Source organism: Neltuma alba, unplaced genomic scaffold (assembly GCF_004799145.2).
Source record: "Neltuma alba isolate B1F8T4 unplaced genomic scaffold, ASM479914v2 tig00012533_pilon, whole genome shotgun sequence".
Taxonomy (NCBI): Eukaryota; Viridiplantae; Streptophyta; class Magnoliopsida; order Fabales; family Fabaceae; genus Neltuma; species Neltuma alba.
In genome coordinates this window covers 16,145-40,701 of record NW_021636998.1, presented here as the reverse complement: position 1 = coordinate 40,701, position 24,557 = coordinate 16,145, and the positions used below count along the sequence as shown (strand labels likewise).

Below are 24,557 nucleotides of genomic sequence, written 5' to 3'. Positions count from 1 at the left end.
AAAAAATGACAAGTTCACTTTAACGAACGACAACTTTAGTAGACTAAATCACAACTTGGCTGAGAGTATGCCAGATAACAAGTTGACCATGGGAAATGACAAGTTCACTTTAACGAATGACAATTTTAGTAGATCAAATCACAACTTAACTAAGGGCATTACAGACATTTCACTAAAATTTCATATTTGCAATATGGGATCAGGTCTTTATTTGCTATTTTTTAAATTGAGGATCTAAATCGTGATTTTCATATATTAGGGGGTTTTATTTGCTATTTTTCCTTCTTTTTTTTTTTTGCATATTTATATATTTAAAGATCTCGAACCCTGAATCCACGAGCCTTTGCATCAAAATATACAAATGCTATCTGGTTATGCATAGTGGAGTTTCAGCAATCAGCCAATACAGTCTATCTAAGATTCGTCTTCGTCCACGAAATAGCATATAATTCAATTTTAAAAAAATACACGTTATCCACTTTTTTTAATAAAATCAAGAAAATGACATCTAGCCTTTAAAAAATTAATTTAATAATAACTAGCACTGAAGAATATTTTATTAAAGGATGAGTTAAAGACATTAATTCAAATAACTGTAAATATGAGAATAGTATATGCAAATAAAATATTTAATGCTTACAGGCTATCCTTTTTTTTATCAGAACTTACAGGCTATCCTTAAGTGCTAGAGGTTGTATTAATGTTTATAACTAAATGTTTTAGTATTTTTATTTGGAAAAAATTAAGCTCTTGATACACAATTATGCCGCTGGTCAAAAAAAGATACACAATTATGCCTAAAAAAGTAGTATTTTATTACAGAAGTATAAGACAGCAAAGAATGCACTGTCCCGGACGGACTTGACCGGAAAGCGAGTGGGGCCTTCCGCTCTTTTGAGATTTTTTCCTTTTTTTATAGTTTTTTTGTGCTGGCGTAATGAAAATTACAAAATGATGCAGTCTGATAAAAGGGAAAAATCAAGGGGTCAGCCTGGATAACCCACGGACAGGGGCACAGGGCAACCCTAGCTGGAAAATGCACACCTGGATCATGTGGCCTATCTTCATCGGCGCTTTGCCGTGCTGGAAGATCGTCGCCTCCGATCTCCATAACCGTAAGTCATCACCCCCCCCCCCCCCAAAAAAAAAAAGAATTACCTGGCTGTTTTGCTGTGGCACTCTATACTGCGCCTGTTTCAGATTCTTCCTTGCTACTTTTTTTTTTTTGCTTTCTACTTCTATTCTAGCTTTCCCTCAGTTTTTCTTGGGTTTCAGCTGATGAAAGTTGAAACTAGTAGCATCTTGATTTTAAAATGTTTTATCGTTCTATTTGTTGCAATTTTTAATTTTTATTTTCTGGGAGGGGGAGGAGGTTGGAAGTATGTTACCTGCATATTTAAATTCCACTTTCATTTTTTTTGAAGATATTATTTAGTAACCATCACGTTCATTCTGTGATTGTTATAGCTTATGCTAATGGCTTTCTGGTCTTGGACCGTGTTGTATGGATGTGTTGGGATTTATCTATCCTAAGTGCAGCGATATTGTAGTTTTCTGGTGTCTTGTTCCACTAAATAATTACTATTCATAATTTTCTATCTTCTTTTATGGATTTTAGTTCTGTTACTTCTTGCAGCGGTGCAATGACAGAATGGTTATGAAGAAGGAGCTCCAACTTCAAGTCTACCTAGAATCGTGCTTACACTCTCCCTTTCCTATATTTGGAATGGATTCCACTGCCTACCCTGCTCCTTCCTCTGCCATCAAACCTTACCCAAGCTTCCTTTGATTTCTTCGTCTCTCTGCCTCACTCTTTACTCATATTTGTCTTGATTTAATACACAAGCCTTTGGATGGCCTCAACACCTCCGCAGTGTTCAATTACTGCAGCAAAACCATACCAAAACCACCCTTATCCTCAGAACAACCGCCACTTCAGAAACCAACGCCATGACCACCACCAGAACAATCGATATTGGGCCTCTAACAAAGTCTTTGCTACAAAACCTTCTCCTATACCTCGCAATGCATCAAAATCGGGCACCATCCCTGGCCCCGTCCCCCAAAACCCCAGCCTTTCATCTTTCTGTTCTCTTCCTTCCCCAAAATCTGAACTTGCTGCAGACTTCTCTGGTCGACGTTCTACCCGGTTTGTCTCCAAAATGCACCTTGGACGACCTAAATCTGGTTTAAGCAGCCCCCACTCCTCCATAGCTGAGGATGTCCTGCAGCATGTCATGCAATGCAATAATGATGTAGGGGCTCTTGAAGACATATTGGTTAAATTTGAACATAAGCTACGTAGATGTGATGATTATGCATATTTAATCCGTGAACTTGGGAATAGAGGTGAATGCTGGAAAGCAAATAGGTGTTTTGAATTTGCTGTAAGAAGGGAGAAGAGAAAGTATGAGCAGGGCAGATTAACTAGCACGATGATTAGTACCCTTGGTAGGTTAGGGAAGGTTGATCTTGCAAAGAAGGTCTTTGAAATGGCGAAGGATAAAGGGTATGGAAACACGGTTTATGCTTTTTCTGCGATAATTAGTGCATATGGGCGTAATGGTCACTATGATGAAGCAAGAAGGATCTTTGAGTCAATGAAACAATCTGGTCTAAAACCAAATCTGGTTACATATAATGCAGTGATTGATGCTTGTGGGAAAGGGGGCGTGGAATTTAAGAGAGTAGTGGAGATCTTTGATGAAATGCTGATAAATGGTGTTCAACCTGATCGAATTACTTATAATTCACTTCTTGCGGTTTGCAGTAGAAGTGGGTTGTGGGAGGCAGCTCAAAATTTATTCAGTGAGATGGTTGAGAGAGGGATCGACCAGGATATTTTCACTTACAATACATTTTTGGATGCACTGTGCAAAGGTGGACAGATGGATTTGGCCATTCAGGTCATGGCTGAGATGCCTGCAAAGAAAATTTTGCCCAATGTGGTGACTTATAGTACTATGGTTGATGGTTATGCCAAGGCTGGTAGATTAGAAGAGGCACTGAATTTTTTCAATGAAATGAAATTTATGTCAATTGGTCTTGATAGGGTCTCATATAACACACTGCTTTCAATTTATGCAAAGCTTGGCAGGTTTGAGGAGGCCATGGGCATATGCAAAGACATGGAGAGTTGTGGGATAAAGAAGGATGTTGTAACATACAATTCACTTTTGGGTGGTTATGGCAAGCAGGGGAAGTATGATGAAGTTCAGAGAGTATTTAAAGAGATGAAAGCAGAAAATGTATATCCAAATGTGTTAACTTATTCAACATTGATTGATGTGTACTCAAAAGGTGGAATGTATAAGGAGGCAATGGAGGTTTTTAGGGAGTTCAGGAACGCAGGATTGAAGGCTGATGTTGTCCTTTATAGTGCATTAATTGACGCTCTTTGCAAGAATGGATTAGTTAAATCTGCGGTGATGTTGCTTGATGAGATGACAAAGGAAGGAATTAAGCCCAATGTTGTCACTTACAATTCCATAATTGATGCCTTTGGTCGGTCTGCAGCTGTGGAATGTGCTTGTGATGGCTTTGCTCAATCTAGTGATCATCAACTAGAAACTTCATATCTGAGGCTTATTGAGGGCCCTGTCCAAGACGAGGTGGAAGTTAAGGAGGACAACAAAATCATCAAGATGTTTGGGCAGCTTGCTGCTGAAACATCAGGCCTTGCAATCAACGATGAAGGGAGCAAACAAGACATTTCCTACATATTAGGGGTCTTCCAGAAAATGCATGAGCTGGAAATTAAACCAAATGTCGTCACATTCTCTGCCATTTTGAATGCTTGCAGGTATGTAACAAACCCGTCTTTCTGCTTAATTCTGTTTCATGCCAGTTATGTAGGTACTTATCACTAGGGCTTATAACAGTCACGGACCATTAAACAAAAGGCCCTCTCAGACCTTCGGAATTTCTTATCTTGTAAGGGTGCGTGTGTGCATATAAGCAGTAGCCTTTGTTACTAGTCATCTGTCCTCAACCTAATTGTATAGTGGACTTTTCATGCTCTGTGCTAAAGAAAGTGTTCCTTCACTCATTTGGATCCCATTACCTCTATGAATTTTTGTCGTCTGCATGATGACTCCATTATTTTTGGAATTTTCTGGTCAGTACATCAATATCTTCTGTATTTTTTGTCTACTAAAGTATTAATTAATTTAAAGCCAAAATTACACACACACGCACACAACTTCCAAATGAGACATCTGGACGTGCCAGCACTTAGAATCAAAGTATAAATTGAATCTGCAATGGAAAGCTCAAAACATTCCTCACTCTCTAGATTAATGAGGACCTATAATAGTTGTTGGAGCATATGAGCACATTTTGTTGTATTTAATCTTAATTTCAGTTTTATGTCGCTGTTATGGCTGTGGTTTTTCTTCCCCAACTTGTTCCAAGTGTAAGCCTATGATGCTTTTGGGTTGGAGACCTGATATGTAAAGCATGACATGCTTACTTTGGCCTGTTCAAATTTAGGCTTTTAGGACAACTAGAGTTTGGCAATAACTCCTATCCTCCAATCTATTTCCTGCTCAAGGTCTGCTTATTTCGTATTCTTTGCACTGCCTTCCTCCTAATGTTATTCTGGTAATATGCACTTGTATATTCATTTCGCAAAGTGTATAATTTGGTCCTTGGATACAGCCGTTGCAATTCATTTGAAGATGCTTCAATGTTATTGGAGGAGCTCCGCCTATTTGATAACCAGGTTTATGGTGTGGCCCATGGACTGCTTATGGGTTACAGGGAAAACATTTGGGTTCAGGCTCAATTACTGTTTGATGAAGTCAAGCATATGGATTCTTCAACAGCTTCTGCCTTTTATAATGCCCTTACTGACATGCTTTGGCACTTTGGTCAGGTAAAATTGATTGATGACAAATGTTTTTTCCCCCATCTGGGAATGAGGAATTTGATAAAACTTGGTTGTGCCAATGTCTTCTCAGAGGTATAATCAAGGTATCCAAAAAACTGGACGGCCATTGAATTAGTGTCTCGATCAGTTTAATGAATGGTTTTGTTTTTAATACCTTGTTTCTGTGAAACCAAAGGAAAAGAAAAAATATTTAAGCAGACCAGTAGAACTGGTCAACTCCCTAGTTTTACCAGTTTTGACTAGTTTCAGGCTGGGCAGATTAGTTTTCTCCCCTTGGTTTACCCTCTAGTTTTGACCAGCCTGGCATCAGTTTGCTTGTTTTAGAGTCAAATTGGTCCGTCTAGTTCAGTTTTTAAACATTGGGTATGGTTATTATTAGTAAGTTCCTTTTTCTTTCTTTCTTTCTTCTTTTTCCCCTTTGCTGCTCATTTATGCATGATTGACTTTCCATTTGATGTTTTTTTATTGAATTGGTATCAGAAACGAGGGGCCCAGCTCGTTGTGCTTGAAGGGAAACGTCGAAATGTTTGGGAGAGTGTCTGGTCTGATTCTTGCTTGGATCTGCATCTGATGTCTTGTGGTGCTGCTTGTGCAATGGTGCATGCATGGTTGCTCAATATCCGTTCAGTTGTTTATGAAGGCCGTGAACTGCCTAAGCTATTAAGGTATGCATCTTTGGTCACTTGTAGGGTTAGCCTTGCGTTCTTTGGTGGAATTAACGAGGGTATACGTCTTTATGATATATGGCAGCATTCTGACCGGATGGGGCAAGCACAGCAAAGTAGTTGGCGATGGCACTTTGAGAAGAGCTATCGAGGCACTTCTCAATGGCATGGGCGCGCCCTTTCAGGTCGCCGAGTGTAATTTAGGTAGGTTTATATCTGCAGGATCTGTGGTCGCTGCCTGGCTGAAAGAACCAGGCACATTAAACTTGCTTGTACTTCATGATGACAAGAGTAATCCTGAAGACGCAAAATCAGGAAGAATTTATGATTTGAAAATGCTCAGCTTGTAGATAAGTGTATGTGTTCGTCCCTCCCTTTTTTCGCCATTGAAGTGTAAATGTGTATGTTTTGCTAGGGGACCACATTTTACTAGACCATATGGCCATTCGTGAGGTTTAAATTACCAGACAAAACACAAGATCCAAGCACTTGGGATCGCTGAATCCCAATCATGATAAATGCAATGAGTCAATTTTTTTTTTTTTTTGAGTTACAAGAGGGCGGCATCGAACCCGCAACACACACATCCTGCACACGCATACATACCACTTGATCAAGCACCCAGTGGTGCAATCAGTCAATTATTACCAACATATCTCTGAAGGTATAGAAAGTCAGATTGTGATTTGTGAGACTAGCTGGGTTTATTTTGACTTAATTTGAGCTTCAATAGCAGAGAATCTCAACTGCCAGTAGCTCTTGAGGAATGCCCATCGATGATTGGATATTCCCATCCCTTATTGCAGAAAAATCGGCATGGCAGTTAATTTTCAAACACAAGTAATCAATATATTCTTATGTAAATTATTACAAAGTATTACTTCCACTACAAACGAGGTTGATAAATAGTATATGTATAATTTATAGAAAAATGCAGGTTTTATAATAAATGAAGTGTGTTTTATTTGTTAGACTTTACGTGCTAATGGACAATTATTTGGTTTTTAAATGTTTTATGAGCTCCATTAATAATTAATTGCTGTGTTATGCTGCTATTTAAGATTATAAAATAGTCTGATTCTCAATTTCTTTATATAATGATGATGATGAACCATTTGATATTTAAAATAGGAATAAATAAAAATAATTTTAACTTGTTTTTAAATGGAATATAGATTCCTAAATTAAGGAGCCTTGGCTCTTCGCTATACTACGCGTGAGGTCTTCTGCTGCTGTCAAGCGCTCCGTCATCCCTTTCTGCCGTTTAGGCCCGCGAGTTACTCTTTGCTTCTTGACAACAACAATATCTCCTCACTTTTGGATGTTTCCGCGTGCGCTTTTCTATACAGGATATTCTTCGTGTCTTTAATATAAGAGTTATTTAACTAATTTGATTAGATTAAAAAAATTAGGTAAGTTAGTTAATTATAAAAAATATAACGTTTTTTTTTCAAAACACGATAATCATCTTCCTTCATATCCTCTCTCTTTTTTTTTTCTTGATTATGGTTAAGAGATTATTAATATAAACAAATTAGAAAAAACTGATAGGTATGACAAACAGGCCTTATATTTAGAACTAAAATCAACTCAATAATTAAGTTATACATTAAAGACCGGAAGAGTAGTATTTATTTCCAGAGCCTGCCAAACAGAAAGTTATTGTCATTGTTATTTTCATCATATTCACTGCTCAGAAAATTACCATTGTTATTTTCTGCATATAAGCAAACTAAAAGTTATTGTCATTTTAATATTTTTAGAGTCTTTGTGTTTTTAAATACAAAAATTCCATGTTCAGTATTGCTAAATCATGATTTGTTTCAAACGCGGGGTGTGAATTTATCTAAAGGGCGTGTTATTTGACTCCCGACATTAATCTTATCCCACTCTATATGGGGCAAAAAGGGGAAATTTCAAAAAAGAAAAAAAAAACCAAAAAGTAAAGATGCCTTAAAAAAGATTGTGTCGGGTCGGGTCGGGGGATAATCTGGGTAGCCCATGGCCCAATTAACCCTAGATACGAAATGCCCATAAGGTTGCTCTTCGCTGTCTTCATCGGCGTTTTGCCGTGGGGGAAGTTCGTCGTCGTCTCCAGAATTGTAAGTATACGTCTCTCACCTAATGCTCTAATCCGTTGATTTTTGGGTTGTTTTGCGATGATTTACTGTGCCTTACATTCGTGCTTATTTTCAAATTCATCATGCCTGCTTGTTTTTTTTCACTTTCTACTTCTACCAGCTTTCCCCCAATCATTTTTTGTGGGGTTCTGCTGATGAAGATAACAACATACTGAGTTTCGAACGTTCGTTTCATATTTCTCACCCGTCAATTTCTCCCTCTCCCATCGTTTGCAACCTCCCCTGTCCTTTCGTCAGGGGAAGGGGGTTTGAAATTTGATATGTAGATGCTGCAATCAACTTACTCTGGGTGTTTTGAACATCGCATATTGCATGTGACTCTGAATTGTTTCCTTCTCGTTTGTGATTGTCGCATTTTACTAGTCTGATTTTATAATTTTTAAACCGGTTCATCCGGCGTTAAGAATATGTAGGCTAATGGCCTCATGGTCTTGCATGCCGTAGAATGAATATCCTTGGATGTGTATCTATACTACATTATTCCTGCTCATTTATATGTATTTCTGTTCTAATTTATACCATTATATTCCTATTAGTTAGGAGCTTCTCATGACTTGGAGAGAAGCATGAAAAATGATACACTGTTTGACTAAATGATTCCTTTTCTGTTCTCTTTATGGATTTCAATATTGTTACTTCATGCAGGGATTCAATTTAAAGGGGGTCTCTTAATGGCAAATAGACCTGATCCAGATATTGACGACGATTTTAGTGAACTTTACAAGGAGTACACCGGCCCTCCTGGAACGGCTACTACTAATACCCAAGAGAAGACGAAGTCAAACAAGAGGTCTCATGCAGGGTCAGATGAGGAGGAGGAGCCTCGCGACCCCAATGCTGTCCCAACTGATTTCACTAGCCGAGAAGCAAAGGTTTGGGAGGCTAAGTCAAAGGCCACCGAGAGGAACTGGAAGAAAAGAAAAGAAGAAGAAATGATCTGCAAACTTTGTGGTGAATCCGGGCATTTCACTCAGGTATTATGCGTTTTTCTGCAGCTTCGTTGTACGTTTTTTTTTACTATAATAGCTCCTGAGCAAATTTCTTGCAATGTGCAGAGACACATGCCCAAACTTTTCATTTTTACCAGTCTATCCATGGTTTATGTTGAAGCTTGAGACAAGTTTAAGCCAGCAAACTGTTGATATTGGCGTTAAGTTTTTACATATATATTACGAAATAAGTTGGTGGCATTGGATAAATTTAAACAATAGGAAGCAACGTTGTGTCCTTTATTTTTTTTTAAAAAAAAGGGGAACCAATCTGAATCTCATACGAAATTGGAGGGGCCAAAGGTGTATATTTATTCATTTATTTACCACCACCATGTCATTTTGGTTAAGTGCAATTTTACTGTTACTATAGGGTTGTCCGTCTACATTAGGAACCAATCGCAAGTCCCAAGATTTCTCTCAAAGAGTACCAGCAAGAGACAAGCATATGAGAGCACTTTTCACAGAGAAAGTTATAAGCAAGATTGAAAGGGATATTGGCTGCAAGATAAAGATGGATGAGAAATTTATTATTGTCAGTGGTAAGGATGGATTAATTTTGGCAAAAGGTGTTGATGCTGTGCACAAGATTAGAGAGGAGGGCAGTCAAAGGGGGTCTTCTAGTTCTCACGTGACCAGATCTAGGTCACCTGAGAGAAGTCCTGCTGGTGGACGGTTTCAACGTTCTGAGCCCCCAAGGTCTCATTCTGGACCTCGCAATACTTCTCATTTTCAACAAAGGTTTGGTAGGCAAGAGAGGGTTGTTGAAGACCGTGTGAGAGAGGACTTTCAAAAATTTCCAAGAGGTTCTCCACAAGGTAGGAACAGCATAGGGTTTGTTTACGACATCCTTAGAAAGCTGGTAATCTCATGTTCATAGCATTTTAGGCTTTTTTTACTTTTTCTTTGGGTGAAAGTTTCCCTTGATGTCTAGTTTTTTTTTTTTTTTTTAATGATGTTCTTCTTGCTTATATTTGCTTGCAGCAAGAGGTAAGTCCTTAGCCTTCAAGCATTCTCTCCTTCCTCCAGTAACTTTCTTAAGTGGGTCTGAAATGAAGGGTTGCCTCCATTACGAACTTGTTTACTGAAAGGATTTGGCTCCCATGGTTTCACTTTGCAGATTATAAAGATAGGTTTTGTATTTAAAGCTACATCTATGTTGGCATATCAAGTGCTAATTTGTTTAATTAAAGAAAACCATCTATGCTGGCGTCGTGGATCAAATGCTTAACATATTCTTCATTTGATGAAGCTTATGGAAATAGTGGAGCTAGAGGTCGTCCAAGCCATTCAAGATCTCCTAGAGAAGCACCTTATACAAGCAACCCATATAATTCATATGATGAGCGTAATCTAAACATGGGCACATATAGAAATGGTGGGTGGGATTCGCAAGCTAGAGAATCTGATATCCAATCCGGTCATCAGTTTGATTGCAATGCCTTCCCACATACATTAGAAGAATTAGAGATGGAGTATAAAAGGGAGGCCACAGAGCTTGGGAAAATCCGTGATAGAGAGGAAGATGAAGAAAATTTTAGGCATCGTGAGGTGTGATTTCTATATTCAACTCATTTGATTTTGGGCTATAATTGACTTCCTTCGTTGTTCGCATGCTAAAGGTGTTGGGTGAATAACTGAATCTTTAATCTACTGAATGTCAAATCTCTGAAGCTCCGAGCCATTTCCATCGTGGATGTGTAGTTGGTGATATTGGTTATTAACCGACGGCAAATGTAGAGTTGTTTCCTTTGTGCCTAACGTTAGCTTAGGCTGCATGCTTCTGGACAATTCAGTTCTGTATTATTGAATAATGCTCATTCTTTGTTTGAGAACTGTTAAATAGTGAAGAGTTGCTGGTTCCAGTTAAGTGATAATGGTTTGTTGCTTCGTTTCCTCTAAGCTTGTATTGGAAGTTTCTTTTTAAGATCATTATGTTTTCCTTGCAGGTGATGAAAATAAAAATGGATGTTTATACGTATGCTTGCTTCTAATTATTGTCCTGTGTGTCTATGTATGCCCTTAGCAGAGAGTTCTTTTTCATGTTAAAAATTTTGAATCAATTTTGTATCCTTGGAGTTGGTGCTACTATGCTTGTTGATGAAACGTTTATGTTTTTGATATTTAATTGAAGGCTGTTAGAGATATGAGGGAGAACTACATGAACAAAGTAGCTATGCTGAGGGCCACGCATGCCAAACAGTGGGAAGATTTTCTTCAGCTTGATGCCCAGAGGCGTCAACAGCAGTCTGTCCAGCAAATGCCTACTTCTGGTTTTGGGGGTTATAAACAGCAAAACTTTTCCGAATATGAATATGATGGATGCGCGGCCAATCCTCATTATACTGGGGCCAGCTTGCCCTTGGAATTGAGGAACAGGTTCTCAAACACTATGGAAAACTATCCTACAAGGCGTCATGAGAATTTTGGGGAATTTCAGAGGCGTGGAGATTATCCAAAAGCTTACAACAGATATTAAAATTCTGTGTGAATAAAGTGGTGAGTTATTCTGCTGACTCTTGCAAACCAACTAAAAGGACATAATACTCTAGATTAGAGCTCATGGTTTCTCCCTGCAATTGCACAGCTCCTTGTCTCGTGGTTTTGTTAAATTCCACTTTCCAGATGTGGATCCTGGCCTGGGCTGGATACTTGGATATAGTTCCTTGTAACTATTTGGTAGTACATTAGTATGGAGGGCCCACTTTGTGCTATTTTTATTGCTGTCACAGAGAGCGGTCTTGTTTTGTTTGTTTAGTAGGTCATTTGGCTGACCACGCATGTCAACTTTAGCTTAAATTTCCCTCGGAAAATATTTTCAGGGTCCAGATTGTTCGAGTAGGCGTGTAATGCACAGGGCAGCCCATAAGGTAGGTATGTTGGTTATGGTATTAGGGTTGGGAAGGCATATCATTACCGTTTACGAACCATTTCGGCCATGTTAAGAACTTGGTTGTAAGTTACGATTTTTTGCCTTCTGTTTTCTGGGGCTTATTGTACTTCGTTGTATATGGTTGTTACTTGGCAACCTAATCAATATTGTTTTATGGGGAAATCCTTTGAATTACACCTGGGGTCGTGGGGTGAGGTGATTAACAGTTGGTGAGTATGGGCCTAGTGAATGCCCCCGAGGCATTAATGCATGGTTTCTTTAATGGGCGCGTTTGCATTCTTGGTTAAATATCTCTTCAGGAATTAATGGGCGTATGCTCATTCTCGGGTAGTTATCTATGCTGGTTTAGGCCCATCAAAATGGGGGCATTTGACCCTTCGCATGAGGCCATGTGTCAATGCCAGAGGCAGCATTCAATTGAAACGTGTGAACATACTAGTCCTGTTTGGTAAGAATCATTAAAAATTAGAGGTAAGGATTGATGTTGGGATTGGGAAAATATATTTAAAAAGTATTTAATGTAAGAGATTGCTTGTTATATAGGATTAAGTAAATTCATAGAAGTAAGATTGGAGAATGTTACTTTTCTCATGGTATTTCACAATCCCACTCGTATGGGTTTGACTAATCTTATATAATAAGCAATTACTTGTGTTAAATATTATTTTAATAGTTTTTTTTAATTACAATCTCAATTTCTATCATTTATCTTCAATGTTTCCTACCAAACGGAACAACTAGGTAATGCTTACCAGATCTATGCAACTGGTAAATCCATATACATCTGATCTCCAGATTTAGAAAATTACATTTCCTAGAGAATGACGTAGAGAGATTTATTGAGCGTTGTGTATTTAATGTTGTAGAAATTCGGGCAGCAAATTGGTAGGGAGTGAATGGGGTAAATGGGAAAGCTACTGTCACGGACTGGGTGGGTTTCGTCGACAGTCTCACCAACTTTTGCATTCCTCCCAATCACCGGATTCGATGTCAAATTCGTAGTACATCTCCATCGCTCGAGCAGCATCCCTCAGTTTTTGCTTTGTTCAACTTGCTTCCTGCCCCATAGTTCTGTTTTGTGGGGGGTTTGTAGACCAAAGCAGCTCGGCTCCGAGAGGGAATATGGGGTGGAGTGCCCCAGACGTGGGGAATACAATGTTGGCTATAAGTGAACAAAAATAAACTCATCTTTGCAATCGAGAAAGTCAGGCAAGAGGGGAGAATTAATACCATGGTGATACTATTCTAGTAATCAATCTTCGCACCTTTAATAACTTCAAGAAATTTGACGTTTAAACATGCACGGCCATTAGCCTTAGCCACCACCTGAATTCGAACAAATAACTTCAACCTCGGATGGTGTTTGCGAGCTACAAACTGTTAACTAACATTTTGTTATTTCATAACTCTTATAATTTTTGCAACAAAAATACTCTTAAACAAGAAGAAAAACATCTCCGAGGCTCCGAGCACCTTATTTAATATTTAATTTATTTTAAATGAGTAAAATTAATTTTCTCATATATTGTATGAGATTTAAAATAAATTTTAGTATTTATAATTAATCTAGGTCATGATTTACTATTTTTATGCTAGTATCGGTACATAATTATCATTGCATAAAATGAAATGAGATCAATGAACAAATAAAATATAAAGAAATATTTTTTAAGAAAAATGTTGCTTTTAGTTTGAAATAAAAAATAATACAATAATAATAACACAAAATAATGCAATACATGTTATATGTCTAGATTTCTTTCTGATAGATTTTTTTTTATTTTTACAAAATATCCCAACGTTTACCTTTTTTCATTTTTGAGCTGAAGAAATAAGCCTATTTTTTTAAGCAGAAAGAAAGGGGGAAAAAAAAGAGTCCATCCAAACGTACTTTCCCCCACAACAAAACACTAGCAAATTTGAAATATCTTATAAATAATTTTTTAATCATGTCTTATAAAATAAAAAATAAATATATAAAAAATTTATTTTAATTTACGAAAAATATGTTTATAAGTGATGTTAACTATCACATTAATTCTATGCACATTTTCCCGGATGACACGTCATGGAGCCGTTCCGGGTTCGGCTGGTGGGAATTTGGACAGCCTTTGGTTTTCATTTTTGAATTTTCAAACCTTTGGTATTCGGTCTCTGACCAATAAAATCGTTTGTCATTCTGTCATAAACTTGGAAAAAAAAGAACAAAAGACACTTCTTGATTCGGGTTAATTTTATTCAAAAAGACAAAGGCAACCAAGCGAAAAAAACTGAAAAATCATCGCATCTTATCTAATATCTTTGCCGACGCCCATGATTTAGATTTAAATTTTAAAAGGCAACTGTCCAAAAAAATGATTAAAATGGCAGGAAATTATTGGCTATCTTTTTAAATTAAATTAATTTTTAATTTTAAAATACGGCATCACAGTGTGGGCTCCTGCGGCCGTGGACGGATTCCAAGTTGGGAATGTTTCAAACAAACTATCGATCCTAGGGTTCTACCTCTGCTCCAAGGTGGTTTTGACTTTTCGTTTTTCTGTCTATTTTCTTCCTCTTCAATTGCATAATACATTGCCTCCCAGTATTCTGATCAAGCTGTTATTACTTCCGAATTTTGATAATTTTCACTTCGCCGTGATTGTGGGCTGGCTTATTTGCTGCTCATGCCAAAATGTAAGATCCTGAGGTTCTCGATTAGCCATCACGATTGTTTCATCAGGTCTTGCAAATTCGTTTCAAGTTACAACAATCTGTATGGGCCACATTATGTGTTTAGTTAGCTGTTTAGTGGATGGGAAAAGACATTTGCGTTTTTGAGATAATTTTTTACTGGCTTCATTATTCTCTTCTACAACTTTCTGCCCGAAATGTCTCATTTTCTTTCCATTCGTTGCCTGATTATCTGACCTTATATGTTCATTAAGGCTCCTGCAGACGTAGATTCTCTTTTCTGGAGCATGTAGGTTTCTACAAAAATTATTATATTGGCCGTGACAAACTGTCGGGTTTTTAATAATCAGAGGCCTAAATAATTTGGCTTCGTCCTTAACTTTCTCTGAAATATGAAGGACTGCAAAGGATTTTTTTTTCATCCTTGAAGTGTGCTGTCTTAGAAACTTGTGTAGGCTCCGCGTGCAACTAACGGGATGATTGCGACTCTTTAATCTCTAAACTGAGTTTACAACTTCTCATTTTAGCCTCGAATATATGTTAGTTTTGAATAGTTCTCCTTCTTTGTTACCCTTCTGTTTTGATGAAATTGATTGACATCAGATGGATCAAACCGTTTCAAGAGAGAAAGACTTAGAATATGATCTTGAAAGTGGTGGGAATACTAGTGAAGAGGAGGAAAGCAGGGACCTTGATTGCAGTGAAAAACGATGGAAGAATTTATTTAGTTGGACATGGAATAGGCTTCCGAACTTTGATGGTTCCAAAAAGCATGAAAGTGGGGTTGAAACATGTAGCAGTTCGTCAAAATCAGCTGATGTTATGGATGATGGTGTACCACTGCATCATGTAGATGCATGTTTAGAAGATGTACATAAGAAACTGCCTCATGTAAAGAATAATAATGGCAAAGAAAAGAAAAAGAAGACTAACGCAAAGCCTCCTAAGCCCCCACGACCACCTAAAGGGCCATTGCTGGATGCTGCTGATAAGAAGCTTGTGCAGGACATTGCCGAGATTGCCTTGAGGAAGCGTGAAAGGATTAAGAAAATGAAGGCTACAAGGAAGATGAAGGCAAGAAAGGCATCATCATCATCATCATATGCTGGTCTTTCTGCCATGGTCATCACTATTTTCTTTTTTGCCATCATTATAATCCAAGGTAAATTTAGGGTTCTTTTATTGAGATTGACTTCCTTGCACTGCTACCTACCTAAACTTTCATCCCAAATTTGGTTTGTGTCAAACATGGCATCACTTGAACCGGACCGCTGAAGTTGTTTCTCTATAACTGCTGAATCATGATCTCTCTTGGTTTCATAAATAGGACTTTGGCCTTGCTGTAGCTTTATTCTTCTGCATGATGGATGCTAAGATGCTCAAATCTGACATCCCAGGTGGATCATAATGATGATGCTTGTGTGACATTCTGTTCAGATTGAGTATATAGTATAATAAAGGCTTTTTGCCAGTGTTCCCTGATGGTCCAATCCTAGGATGTCACTTTACCTCCAACATGAAACCAGATACATGTAACATAATATAGATATTTGCGATAAGCATGTAGAATGGTGTATGAATTTGTTTACTTACTGAATATTGATCAAACATCCTGAGAGATTGAAAGCACGACTTGGAGCAAGTTTCTGTTGGTAATCTTTCATTCTATTGGAAAATGTCCATTTCCTATATTACCTCTGTTCTTAAAGAGCACAACATTCACTGCACAAATATTACTAGGCCGTGCTAATTTCGTTTTGTTGTTTCGTTCAAAGCACACTGCATGGGCACACATGAAGATATTTGGAATGGACAGTCCCCTGTAACATATTTAACTTTTGAACTAAGTTTAGAATTATAGCCTATTTCACTTCCTTGGTGTTATGGTGCTCTTTGCACAATGTTTTGAGCTCATTTAAAAGCTTTGAAGAGAATCCGGTTTTGGTTGAAACTTAAACTCCGCTTTGGTGCATCTCTAGTGAAATAGTTTGTGTTCATGAAATAACTTTCAAGAGACTCTGTACGCGCATACGGTGTTCTGCATGTTTATTAGATACTCTTGTTACTGAGAGTTTGCAGGAATAAGATCAGGACGTGGCGCTGCTGTTGGAGTAATGGCTTCACCCGAGCCGAGCATTGCAGCAGATGAAGGTTTAATTTCTGTCCGTTTTTCCAAGAACTTCACCCACGAAGGTGATGCACCTTGCTCTCATTGTCCAACTCTGTATTCTTTTGCCATTATTGCTGCAATCTGATTGTTTTTCAACTTGCGTGTGTTAATGCAGTTGTGCAGGGTACATGACACCGACACTGTGAAGACGATTTCCGCTACATTTAGGCTGCTCCAAGTAGTTTTGGATCATTTATTTTTTCTTGTACAGCCCCTTGGATGGTCTAAAGTTTGCTAGTAGACTGAGATGGCTCAGTTAATACAAGTCATGCACCGATTTACTACGTTTCTATCGAATTTTAGTGATGTAGCATATGGAGGCCACTCCACCAATGTAGCGAGAATTTAGAACGCTTTTCCCCCTGCAAAAAAAAGGGCTTAATTAGTAGTTATCTAAAAATAATAATAATAATAATAATAAAAGCGGTATATGCAAAGCCTTTTTTTTTTTTGGTGGGGTTTTTGGGTGAAAGAAGCAGTCTTGCAGTGCCGATATGCCAACAATGAAATTTACTCTTTATTATTATTTTTATTATTTAGTGGATTAGCGAATTCCCCACCGCTCCTCGTCCCGGGTTGGCGGGCTCTAGGGTCGGCTTTCGATCCAACTGTCGTAGCCATAGGGAAATGTCGGTGGAGCGCCTAACCTTACGAAACAATAGAAAGGGAGTTTGGCCAAACTCCAATGAGGGTGAAAATTGGCCCCAAGTCCTAACCCCCCGAAAATCTGTGCATTTGATGTGCAGAACGAATTTAAATAAAGACATAATGTACAGTAAAAAACAATTTTATATACTATTTTTAGTTCTAATTATAAAAGCTAATTGACTAATTTGAAGAGATTAAAAAAAGAAGTTAGGTTAGTTATTTGTAATAAATAGGTGTTGTCTTTCTTAAAATATCTTTGCTAATTAAGTGTGTTAGTTAAAATTATCATTGTTAGAAAGACTACTTTTAAAAAAATATATAAATATAAAAGACAAAATGGATTGATGTCTTATATTTAGGATCAAAGTAAAAGTAAATAAGTCTTATATTAAAAACCGGAGGTAGTATTAAGATACTCCTCCAGTCCTTAATATAAGACCCATTTAACTAATTTGATTAGATTAAGAAAGTTAGGTAAATTAGTTAATTATAAGAAATGTGACACGTTTTTTTCTAAAATACTACCTCCGGCCCTCATTATAAGAGTCAGTTGACTAATTTGAGGAGATTAAGGAAGTAAGTTGAGTTAGTTATTTGTCTTAAATATGTGTTGTCTTTCCTAAAATATCATTGCTAATCAAGTGTATTGACTAGAACTATCATTGTTAGAAGAGCAACTTTAGAAAAAAAAAGTATAAATATAAGAGACAAAATGGATTGGGATCTTATATTTATGACCAAAATAAAAGTTAAACAGGGCCTTATATTAAAGACCGAAGGTATTACCATAATCATCTTTTTTAATACCACATCTTCTCTTCTACTTGATTATGGTTGAGGACGTATCTACACGGGTAATTTAGAAAAAAATTGATAAATATGAGAAATATATCTTATATTTAGGACCAAAACTAACTCAACAATTGGGTTCTATATTAAGGACCAGAGGAGTATCTTTTATACAGCAGATAAACAAGTAACACTCCTCTGATCTTTAGAGAGGCGATTTTTTTTAATAAGTCACATTATTAATTTTTTATAAATATTGTATTTTTTATTTATTGTTGGGTAGATTTTGTTTTCATAGATATAATATATACTAAATAAAGTTAATGTTGAAAAGTTGTTAAATTTTAAAACAGAATTAAAAAAAAAATTTAATTATGATGAAATATATATGTTGATAATGAATTATAGATAACATGAAAGAGTATTCATCACATGTGTATATACGCACGACGCCGAATATAATTGGTATTATAAAATGAATAAATGAGAATGGGAAGATAACGTGATGCATGGCAAAACCGAAGGGAATTGAAGGCTGGCATTGGGTGCCCAGAAAAGCAGGGGCAGCCGAACCGCCGGAGAAGGAGGAGGCATCTGAGTGTGAATGTGTGATGGCACTTTGAGGATTTGGTCTTCTCCAACCAACTGGAAGATGGGCACCGCGGCTTCTGCTTATGCACTGATGATTAGTTAATTTTACACCTCACGTCACCCAACTTGCCCCAGTTTGAAAATCCATTCTCTTATGGGAATGTGTGGTCCCCTAAGCCCGGATGCAATTTGGAGGGAGGGATGGATGAATATGGAGTGAAACGAGTGCAGGGTTTTGGAAGTGGAGACCGGTGTTTGCAGCGCACGCAAGGAGATATATGTGTATGTACTCTTCTAGTCTTATTTATAAGATATTTTTAGTATGTTTCACACAAACTAAAAAAACCTTAAATTTTATTAATTTTTATTTAAAATTTAATAACTCTCTAATTTTATCCTTATTTAATATGCATTATACTTCATATAAATAAAGTCAACACAATAATAAATGAGGGGTAAAATTGTACATCTATATAATAAATTTTCTCTCAGTGTCTTATAAACAGGACCAAAAAATACTTTATGTTTCTGTTTTATAAATAGGACAAAAAAATATGTATGAACATGGAAAAGTCAAAAGGCACAGGTCGGCTTGAGGGAGAGGCTCTCGATCCCCTGAATCGTCCACATTCAGAGAAGATGTTTCTTTTCATGCGCACTTAAAACAGGACACTCCCTCCCCTCCTCTTCACGTTCATCCTACGTATCACTATTCCCCATTCGCCCAATTCTGCGTAATCCACTCATCCCACGAACAACTCATCCCTCCGCCCATCCATTCTTATCTGACCTGCATGTTTCCCAAATTCCCCCTCACTTCATATTTCCATCATATTTTTTCATCATCAATTAATATGTCTTCAGGACTATCATCATGGGACTCGGTTTAATATCCTGCTAAAATAACAACTCTATCTTCACTTTGACGCGCAGAAAAACTTAATTTTATCTGAGGATAATCATTTTGCGCCATTCATCGATTTCAGTGCCGTTCGGGACATGCCACATCCTACTCAAGCACGCGGCCACCTAAATTTGATGGGTCAGGTCAACAAGAGGCGCTCCCTTCGTCCTATATAACCCATAAATGCATAAACAGCTCTACCTCTTTCTCTTTTGTTCCAAAGGCTTTGAAACAATTGAAAGCCGCCGTGAGAGGAGTTTTTTTTTGGTGGGGGTAGAATCAACCACAAAAGTCATTTCTAAATATAAATAATCAAAACGCCACGCACAGCTAGGACGCGAAACTGATAAATACTCTGAATCAACACAGAGGCTGCTACTCAAGCAAGAAGACAGAACCAGAGCGAGTGGCTTGTTCGTGCTGAGACTGTATGCTGAGATCGGCGGTGATAATAGATGGCGGCGTGCAAATGTCCAGTTCCACTGTCAATAATTTAGGAATAATGAGCATGATGATGTTATATACATAGAGCGAGCAAGCTGATTACGGATGATTTATTATGGGCTGGATAGGTTCAATAAACCCCCGTAGGGTCTCGAGAGGTTCCTCAGCTCGAAAATCATCTGAGTCTTACCAAGTCAAATATTAGCGCGTGGTCCGACTCCGACTCAAAGCACTATTCATGTTCATCACATACATGTATCAATGGTGTTGAATTCTGATCGCAAGGAAAGTGAAAGACTTTGACGGTGCTGACCCACGAAGCGCTCACTGTCTCGTAGTATGACTTGGCCCATTATTACTAGGAGATAAACATGCTTTTGGAATAATCTGGGAGGGGCAGTAGGTGGAGGCTTTAATGAGAAATGACCCCTCGGATTCATCAACCTCAGGTCACAGTGGGCCGTCCCGTTTTAATGTTTATGTGAGCCCCGAAAGCTATATTATTATGCACTTTTCATTTATTTCTCACTAGGCTCCATCACATTTACGCCTCCTGCCCCTTTCTTCCTAAAAATATCTTCGTCATGTCCCTGGTATTCAACTATCCTGGAAATCTGCCATATGAGGGGGGCGAGAGAGTGAAGAAGAGGAAGAAAAGGGTTGGTGATGGCCATTTAATTTATTCTTGCATTTTCTTCCCTTGGCAGCCCGCCTATCCCCGCCTTGAGTCTTCTTTCTCACGAGTCAACATTATTAGTCAACATTAAGACGACGTGCGTTTTTGTGTGTATGTTCATCTGATCGCAAGTTCACGTACGACAATTTATAAATAAGTCTACATTAAAAAGATAATCTGTATATTCTATTTTGAGAATTTTAGGATTCAGAAAAATGAGAATTACTCCCATTAGAGTTGTGAAAATGCGGAGTTCAGATGCAACACGATGCCCACTGAAAGAAACTGGAAATACAAAAGCAAAACACACGTCGTTTAGTAATTAGGGGCCTCATGAGAGGCGCGTACTTGCGCCCCTCGGGGATCCCGTCTGTCTTACGGCTTTCATGGGTGACCCCAGACGCGAGTAATAATCATAACGGATGAGGGATCCAAGTCAACACGAGCGTGTACGAGTATACTATTTTACGGTTCTGACCCCATGCCCCAGAAACGACAAGCGTGACGCCCAAACCTCAGGGTAATCCTCTTGGAATTTGGAAGTCATAAATCAACCAAGAAAGAAAAAGTTAGATTTGCATGGCAATCATACGCTGGCTAATGGGATCTAACGTCTCCACAAACAAGATGCCATTGTTGTAATAATAAAGTTCTTCTAAGGGCGTTGATGGACCAGCAGCCATATAAATACGTTGGTTCCGTTCGGAAACCTGACTCCCCTGCCTTTCGTAACCACCGTATCGAAGTATATCTACATGGCCAAGATATTCAGACCGTTCTTCTTCAGAGCTCCATTCTTCTTTTGGTACCGTTTTCTTCTCAAGCAACTCAAGAACCTCGTTGGCATCCCCAAAAATATTGGCAATACCTTCGGAACCCAGTTTAAATACCAAAAGTATTCCTCTCTGGCTTATAGATCAGACCTCGACGACCATACTTTAATCTTTGATGTGGAAGGAACTCTGTTGAGATCTCCTTCTCTGTTCCCTTACTTTGTGCTCGTGGCTTTCGAAGCTGGTGATCTCTTTAGAGCCACTTTTCTCCTTGTGTCATATCCTCTGGTTTGTTTGGTGGGAGACCGAATGGGGATACAAATAATGGTTATGATAAGCTTCTTTGGGATCAAAGCAGAAAGCTTCAGAGCGGGAAGGGCTGTTCTGCCAAAGTTCTTGCTGGAAAACGTTGGGTCCGAAATCATCGAAGTGCTGAGCCGGGGTGGAAAGAAAGTGGGCGTCAGTAATTTACCCCAGGTAATGGTGGAAAGTTTCTTGAGAGAGTATTTGAAGGTCGATTTTGTAGTAGGCAGAGAGCTCAAAGTGTTTTGCGGCTACTACGTGGGGTTGATGGAGCCCAGAAACTCCAAACATGCTCCGGAAAAGGTTCTAGAAGAGAGAGGATGTTCTGATGCCATTGGCATCACAACCTTCAATAGGATCCTTGACCATGACTTGTTCTCCCAGTGCAGGGTTCGTTTCTGTACGATCTTCATTTTATTTTCCTTTTCGCCATTTGAAGGTTCATGCAGTAAATCTTTTCAGGCCGCAGTATTACCATGTGTCCGTTCTTTACTGTCAAAGTAAAAGGTTAGTAGTTGTCGTCTTCTGAAACTCATAGGTTGTCTGTCTTTTATTAACAGGAAATATACTTGGTGACCGAAGCTGACAAGAGAGGCTGGCAAAAGCTAGCGAGGGAGAAATACCCCGGAGCGTTGATCTTCCATGACAGTAGATTGGCCGTGGGACCCACCCCTCTCGAGGGCGTAGCCATATTGATGTGGCTTCCGTATTCGATAATTCTCGCGATTGTCAGGATTATCGTGACGCTGTCCCTCCCGCACAGCATCTCAACTCCTCTGCTCACCTTCTCTGGGCTGCGTCTCACGGCGTCATTGCCCACGAACTCGGCCCAGATGTCCTCCAAAAGCGAAGGCCGTCTTTATGTGTGCAACCACAGAACTCTGCTAGATCCTCTCTACCTGTCTTTTGTGCTCCAGAAGAAGGACTTGATCGCCGTCACGTACAGCTTGAGTAGACTGTCGGAGATATTAGCGCCCATCAAGACGGTGCGTTTAACGAGGAACAGGGATCAGGATGCGAACATGATGAAGGAGTTGGTAAAGCAAGGGGACGTAGCAGTGTGCCCGGAGGGGACCACGTGCAGAGAGCCGTATTTATTGAGATTCAGTCCTCTGTTCTCAGAAATCTGCGACGAAATAACACCCGTTGCTATTGATAGTCACGTCAGCATGTTCCACGGTACAACCGCAGGAGGATTTAAGTGGCTAGACCCGGTTTTCTTTCTCATGAACCCGTCCCCAGTTTACTCTCTTAAGTTTTTGCAACAGGTCTCTCCTGCATCCTTTACCTCTGGCGGTGACGAGGATCCGAGATTCCAGGTCGCTAATCACGTGCAGTCTCAGATTGGGGAGGCTCTGGGTTTTGAGTGCACCAAACTCACCAGAAAAGACAAGTACTTGTTGTTGGCCGGTAATGAAGGCCTCGTTTCTAACCCAACCAGGCGGTAAATGGCTGGTACTCGTGGGGACAGGGAATTAATGATAAAACATGGGTTTTATTAAAAGGACGCAAAATAAAAGTTGCAAAACAGATTATAGTACACGTAGAAGAAAGACCCTTCCTCTGGTAATCACAGTTATCTGTCATCGTATTTTGTCGGCAAACTGCTCCGAGGGCAGGTCTCTTTCTTTTTTGGTCTCCTACCATTTTCCTCTTGTGCGGCAGCATGGAGCATGATTGGTTCTATTCCATTCCTTCTTGGGGTATTTTTTGCCCTTATCTTACAATTAATGTACGTAGCTATCCACCGTGCAAAACACCCTTTACTTCTTGTACGTGCTTTTTTCTTGTCAAGCACAGTACAGATACAAAACAGGAGCCCCGCTGTGCCGCTCATCTCTTACATTACCTCTTTTCCTTTTTTTCCCTCTCTAATCAGGCTTAATTCAAGAATGCCGCAAAATAGGAGTTGTTTTTTTTCTCATGTAGGATGAATTCATAATTTTTAAACAATACATGCACATGGATTTCCCTGCAATTAAAAAAAAAAGCAGTGAAAGGCTTATAAGTTGGGGTTATGTAAAAATTTGATGGTCTAATATAGTCCAGTTCAACTTAAATAAACCCGGTTTAGAACAATTGGCACGAAGTAAAACTGGACTTGTTGAGCTCGATTGGATTGGGGACTGACCTCTTAGACCAATTGGTCCAGTCTAGTGTGCCCGAGTTTTTTATTTTTTATTTTTTAAATATTATTTATATAATTTAAATTTGTTTTAATTCTTTTATATAAGTTTTTTGTCAATTTAGATAATAAAGACTTATCTATGAACTTCCTAAGTGATGAGCATTTGTATATATTTTCTTCAATATATGATCTATATTGATAAGGATTAATAAATGAAACATGATATTAGTGGGAAATTAAAAGGGAGTGATCAAATTTGATGAAGTTTTAATCAAAACACGTGTAAAATTTTATATGGTAAGTTGCAGTCTTATCTCTAATTTAAAAAAATTAAAAATTAAAAAGATGATATGGATTGCTTGGACCAAGTCCAATCCAATCCAATCTCATATTGGCATTGGACCAGGCTAGACCGTGTGTTGGTATTGGATTAGACTAGATCTTGAGCTGTCTCTTTTATCTCGAGATCCTTATTAGATTAGATTTGAGCTGGTAGCAAATTCAGTCCAATCTCATCCATACACACCCATGTTATAAAAACCACGTGCCATGCTTGTATATATCTGAAGCAACAGCCTGCTGTTTTCTAAACCAGTTGTGTGTATAAAATCACAGGAGAGGGTCAAGAGAGTAGTTTGATACTAATTATTCTAGTCAGGGGATGAGCTAGGTTGAAAATAGAAGCGTCATTAGCTTGGAAATCGTCATTAGCTATGGTACCTATTTACTAATACACTGTTATATCGCGTGTTATTAGATCAAATTAATTCAATTAATTAAACTAAAGTGAAAACTGAAATTCTAAGCTGGACTTTCTCAATGGACACGTGGATCGCGTCATATATATATTTAAATGATTTAATTGAATGTGAATATGAA

The 24,557-nt window shown here is 38.4% G+C and overlaps 4 protein-coding genes across 8 annotated transcripts; all 4 read left to right on the top strand.

Annotated features, from left to right (window-relative positions):
- The first annotated feature begins 974 nt into the window (after positions 1–974).
- LOC114728317 (pentatricopeptide repeat-containing protein At2g31400, chloroplastic) lies at positions 975–6,099 on the top strand. 2 transcript variants are annotated; one of them, XM_028915203.1, is made up of 5 exons: positions 975–1,115; positions 1,637–3,802; positions 4,762–4,876; positions 5,372–5,556; positions 5,642–6,099. In XM_028915203.1, the coding sequence occupies exons 2-5, from the start codon at positions 1,854–1,856 to the stop codon at positions 5,904–5,906; spliced, it is 2,514 nt and encodes an 837-aa protein (XP_028771036.1). In that variant the 5' UTR covers positions 975–1,115; positions 1,637–1,853; the 3' UTR covers positions 5,907–6,099. The 2 variants fall into 2 exon arrangements, with proteins under 2 accessions (XP_028771036.1, XP_028771035.1); XM_028915202.1 differs by having other exon boundaries at positions 4,660–4,876.
- A 1,520-nt stretch (positions 6,100–7,619) lies between these two features.
- LOC114728331 (uncharacterized) lies at positions 7,620–11,753 on the top strand. 4 transcript variants are annotated; one of them, XM_028915219.1, is made up of 7 exons: positions 7,620–7,658; positions 8,343–8,671; positions 9,060–9,504; positions 9,671–9,676; positions 9,939–10,237; positions 10,821–11,185; positions 11,509–11,753. In XM_028915219.1, exons 2-6 carry the CDS (start codon positions 8,369–8,371, stop codon positions 11,163–11,165), a joined length of 1,398 nt encoding a protein of 465 aa, XP_028771052.1. In that variant the 5' UTR covers positions 7,620–7,658; positions 8,343–8,368; the 3' UTR covers positions 11,166–11,185; positions 11,509–11,753. The 4 variants fall into 4 exon arrangements, with proteins under 4 accessions (XP_028771052.1, XP_028771053.1, XP_028771051.1 ...); XM_028915220.1 differs by having other exon boundaries at positions 11,312–11,753; XM_028915218.1 differs by having other exon boundaries at positions 10,821–11,753.
- A 2,268-nt stretch (positions 11,754–14,021) lies between these two features.
- Positions 14,022–16,735, top strand: LOC114728326 (uncharacterized). The gene is made up of 4 exons (XM_028915215.1): positions 14,022–14,096; positions 14,856–15,414; positions 16,332–16,445; positions 16,538–16,735. The coding sequence occupies exons 2-4, from the start codon at positions 14,856–14,858 to the stop codon at positions 16,552–16,554; spliced, it is 690 nt and encodes a 229-aa protein (XP_028771048.1). The 5' UTR covers positions 14,022–14,096; the 3' UTR covers positions 16,555–16,735.
- A 4,466-nt stretch (positions 16,736–21,201) lies between these two features.
- LOC114728337 (probable glycerol-3-phosphate acyltransferase 3) lies at positions 21,202–23,391 on the top strand. The gene is made up of 2 exons (XM_028915227.1): positions 21,202–21,940; positions 22,111–23,391. The coding sequence occupies exons 1-2, from the start codon at positions 21,230–21,232 to the stop codon at positions 22,996–22,998; spliced, it is 1,599 nt and encodes a 532-aa protein (XP_028771060.1). The 5' UTR covers positions 21,202–21,229; the 3' UTR covers positions 22,999–23,391.
- Positions 23,392–24,557: the final 1,166 nt, after the last annotated feature.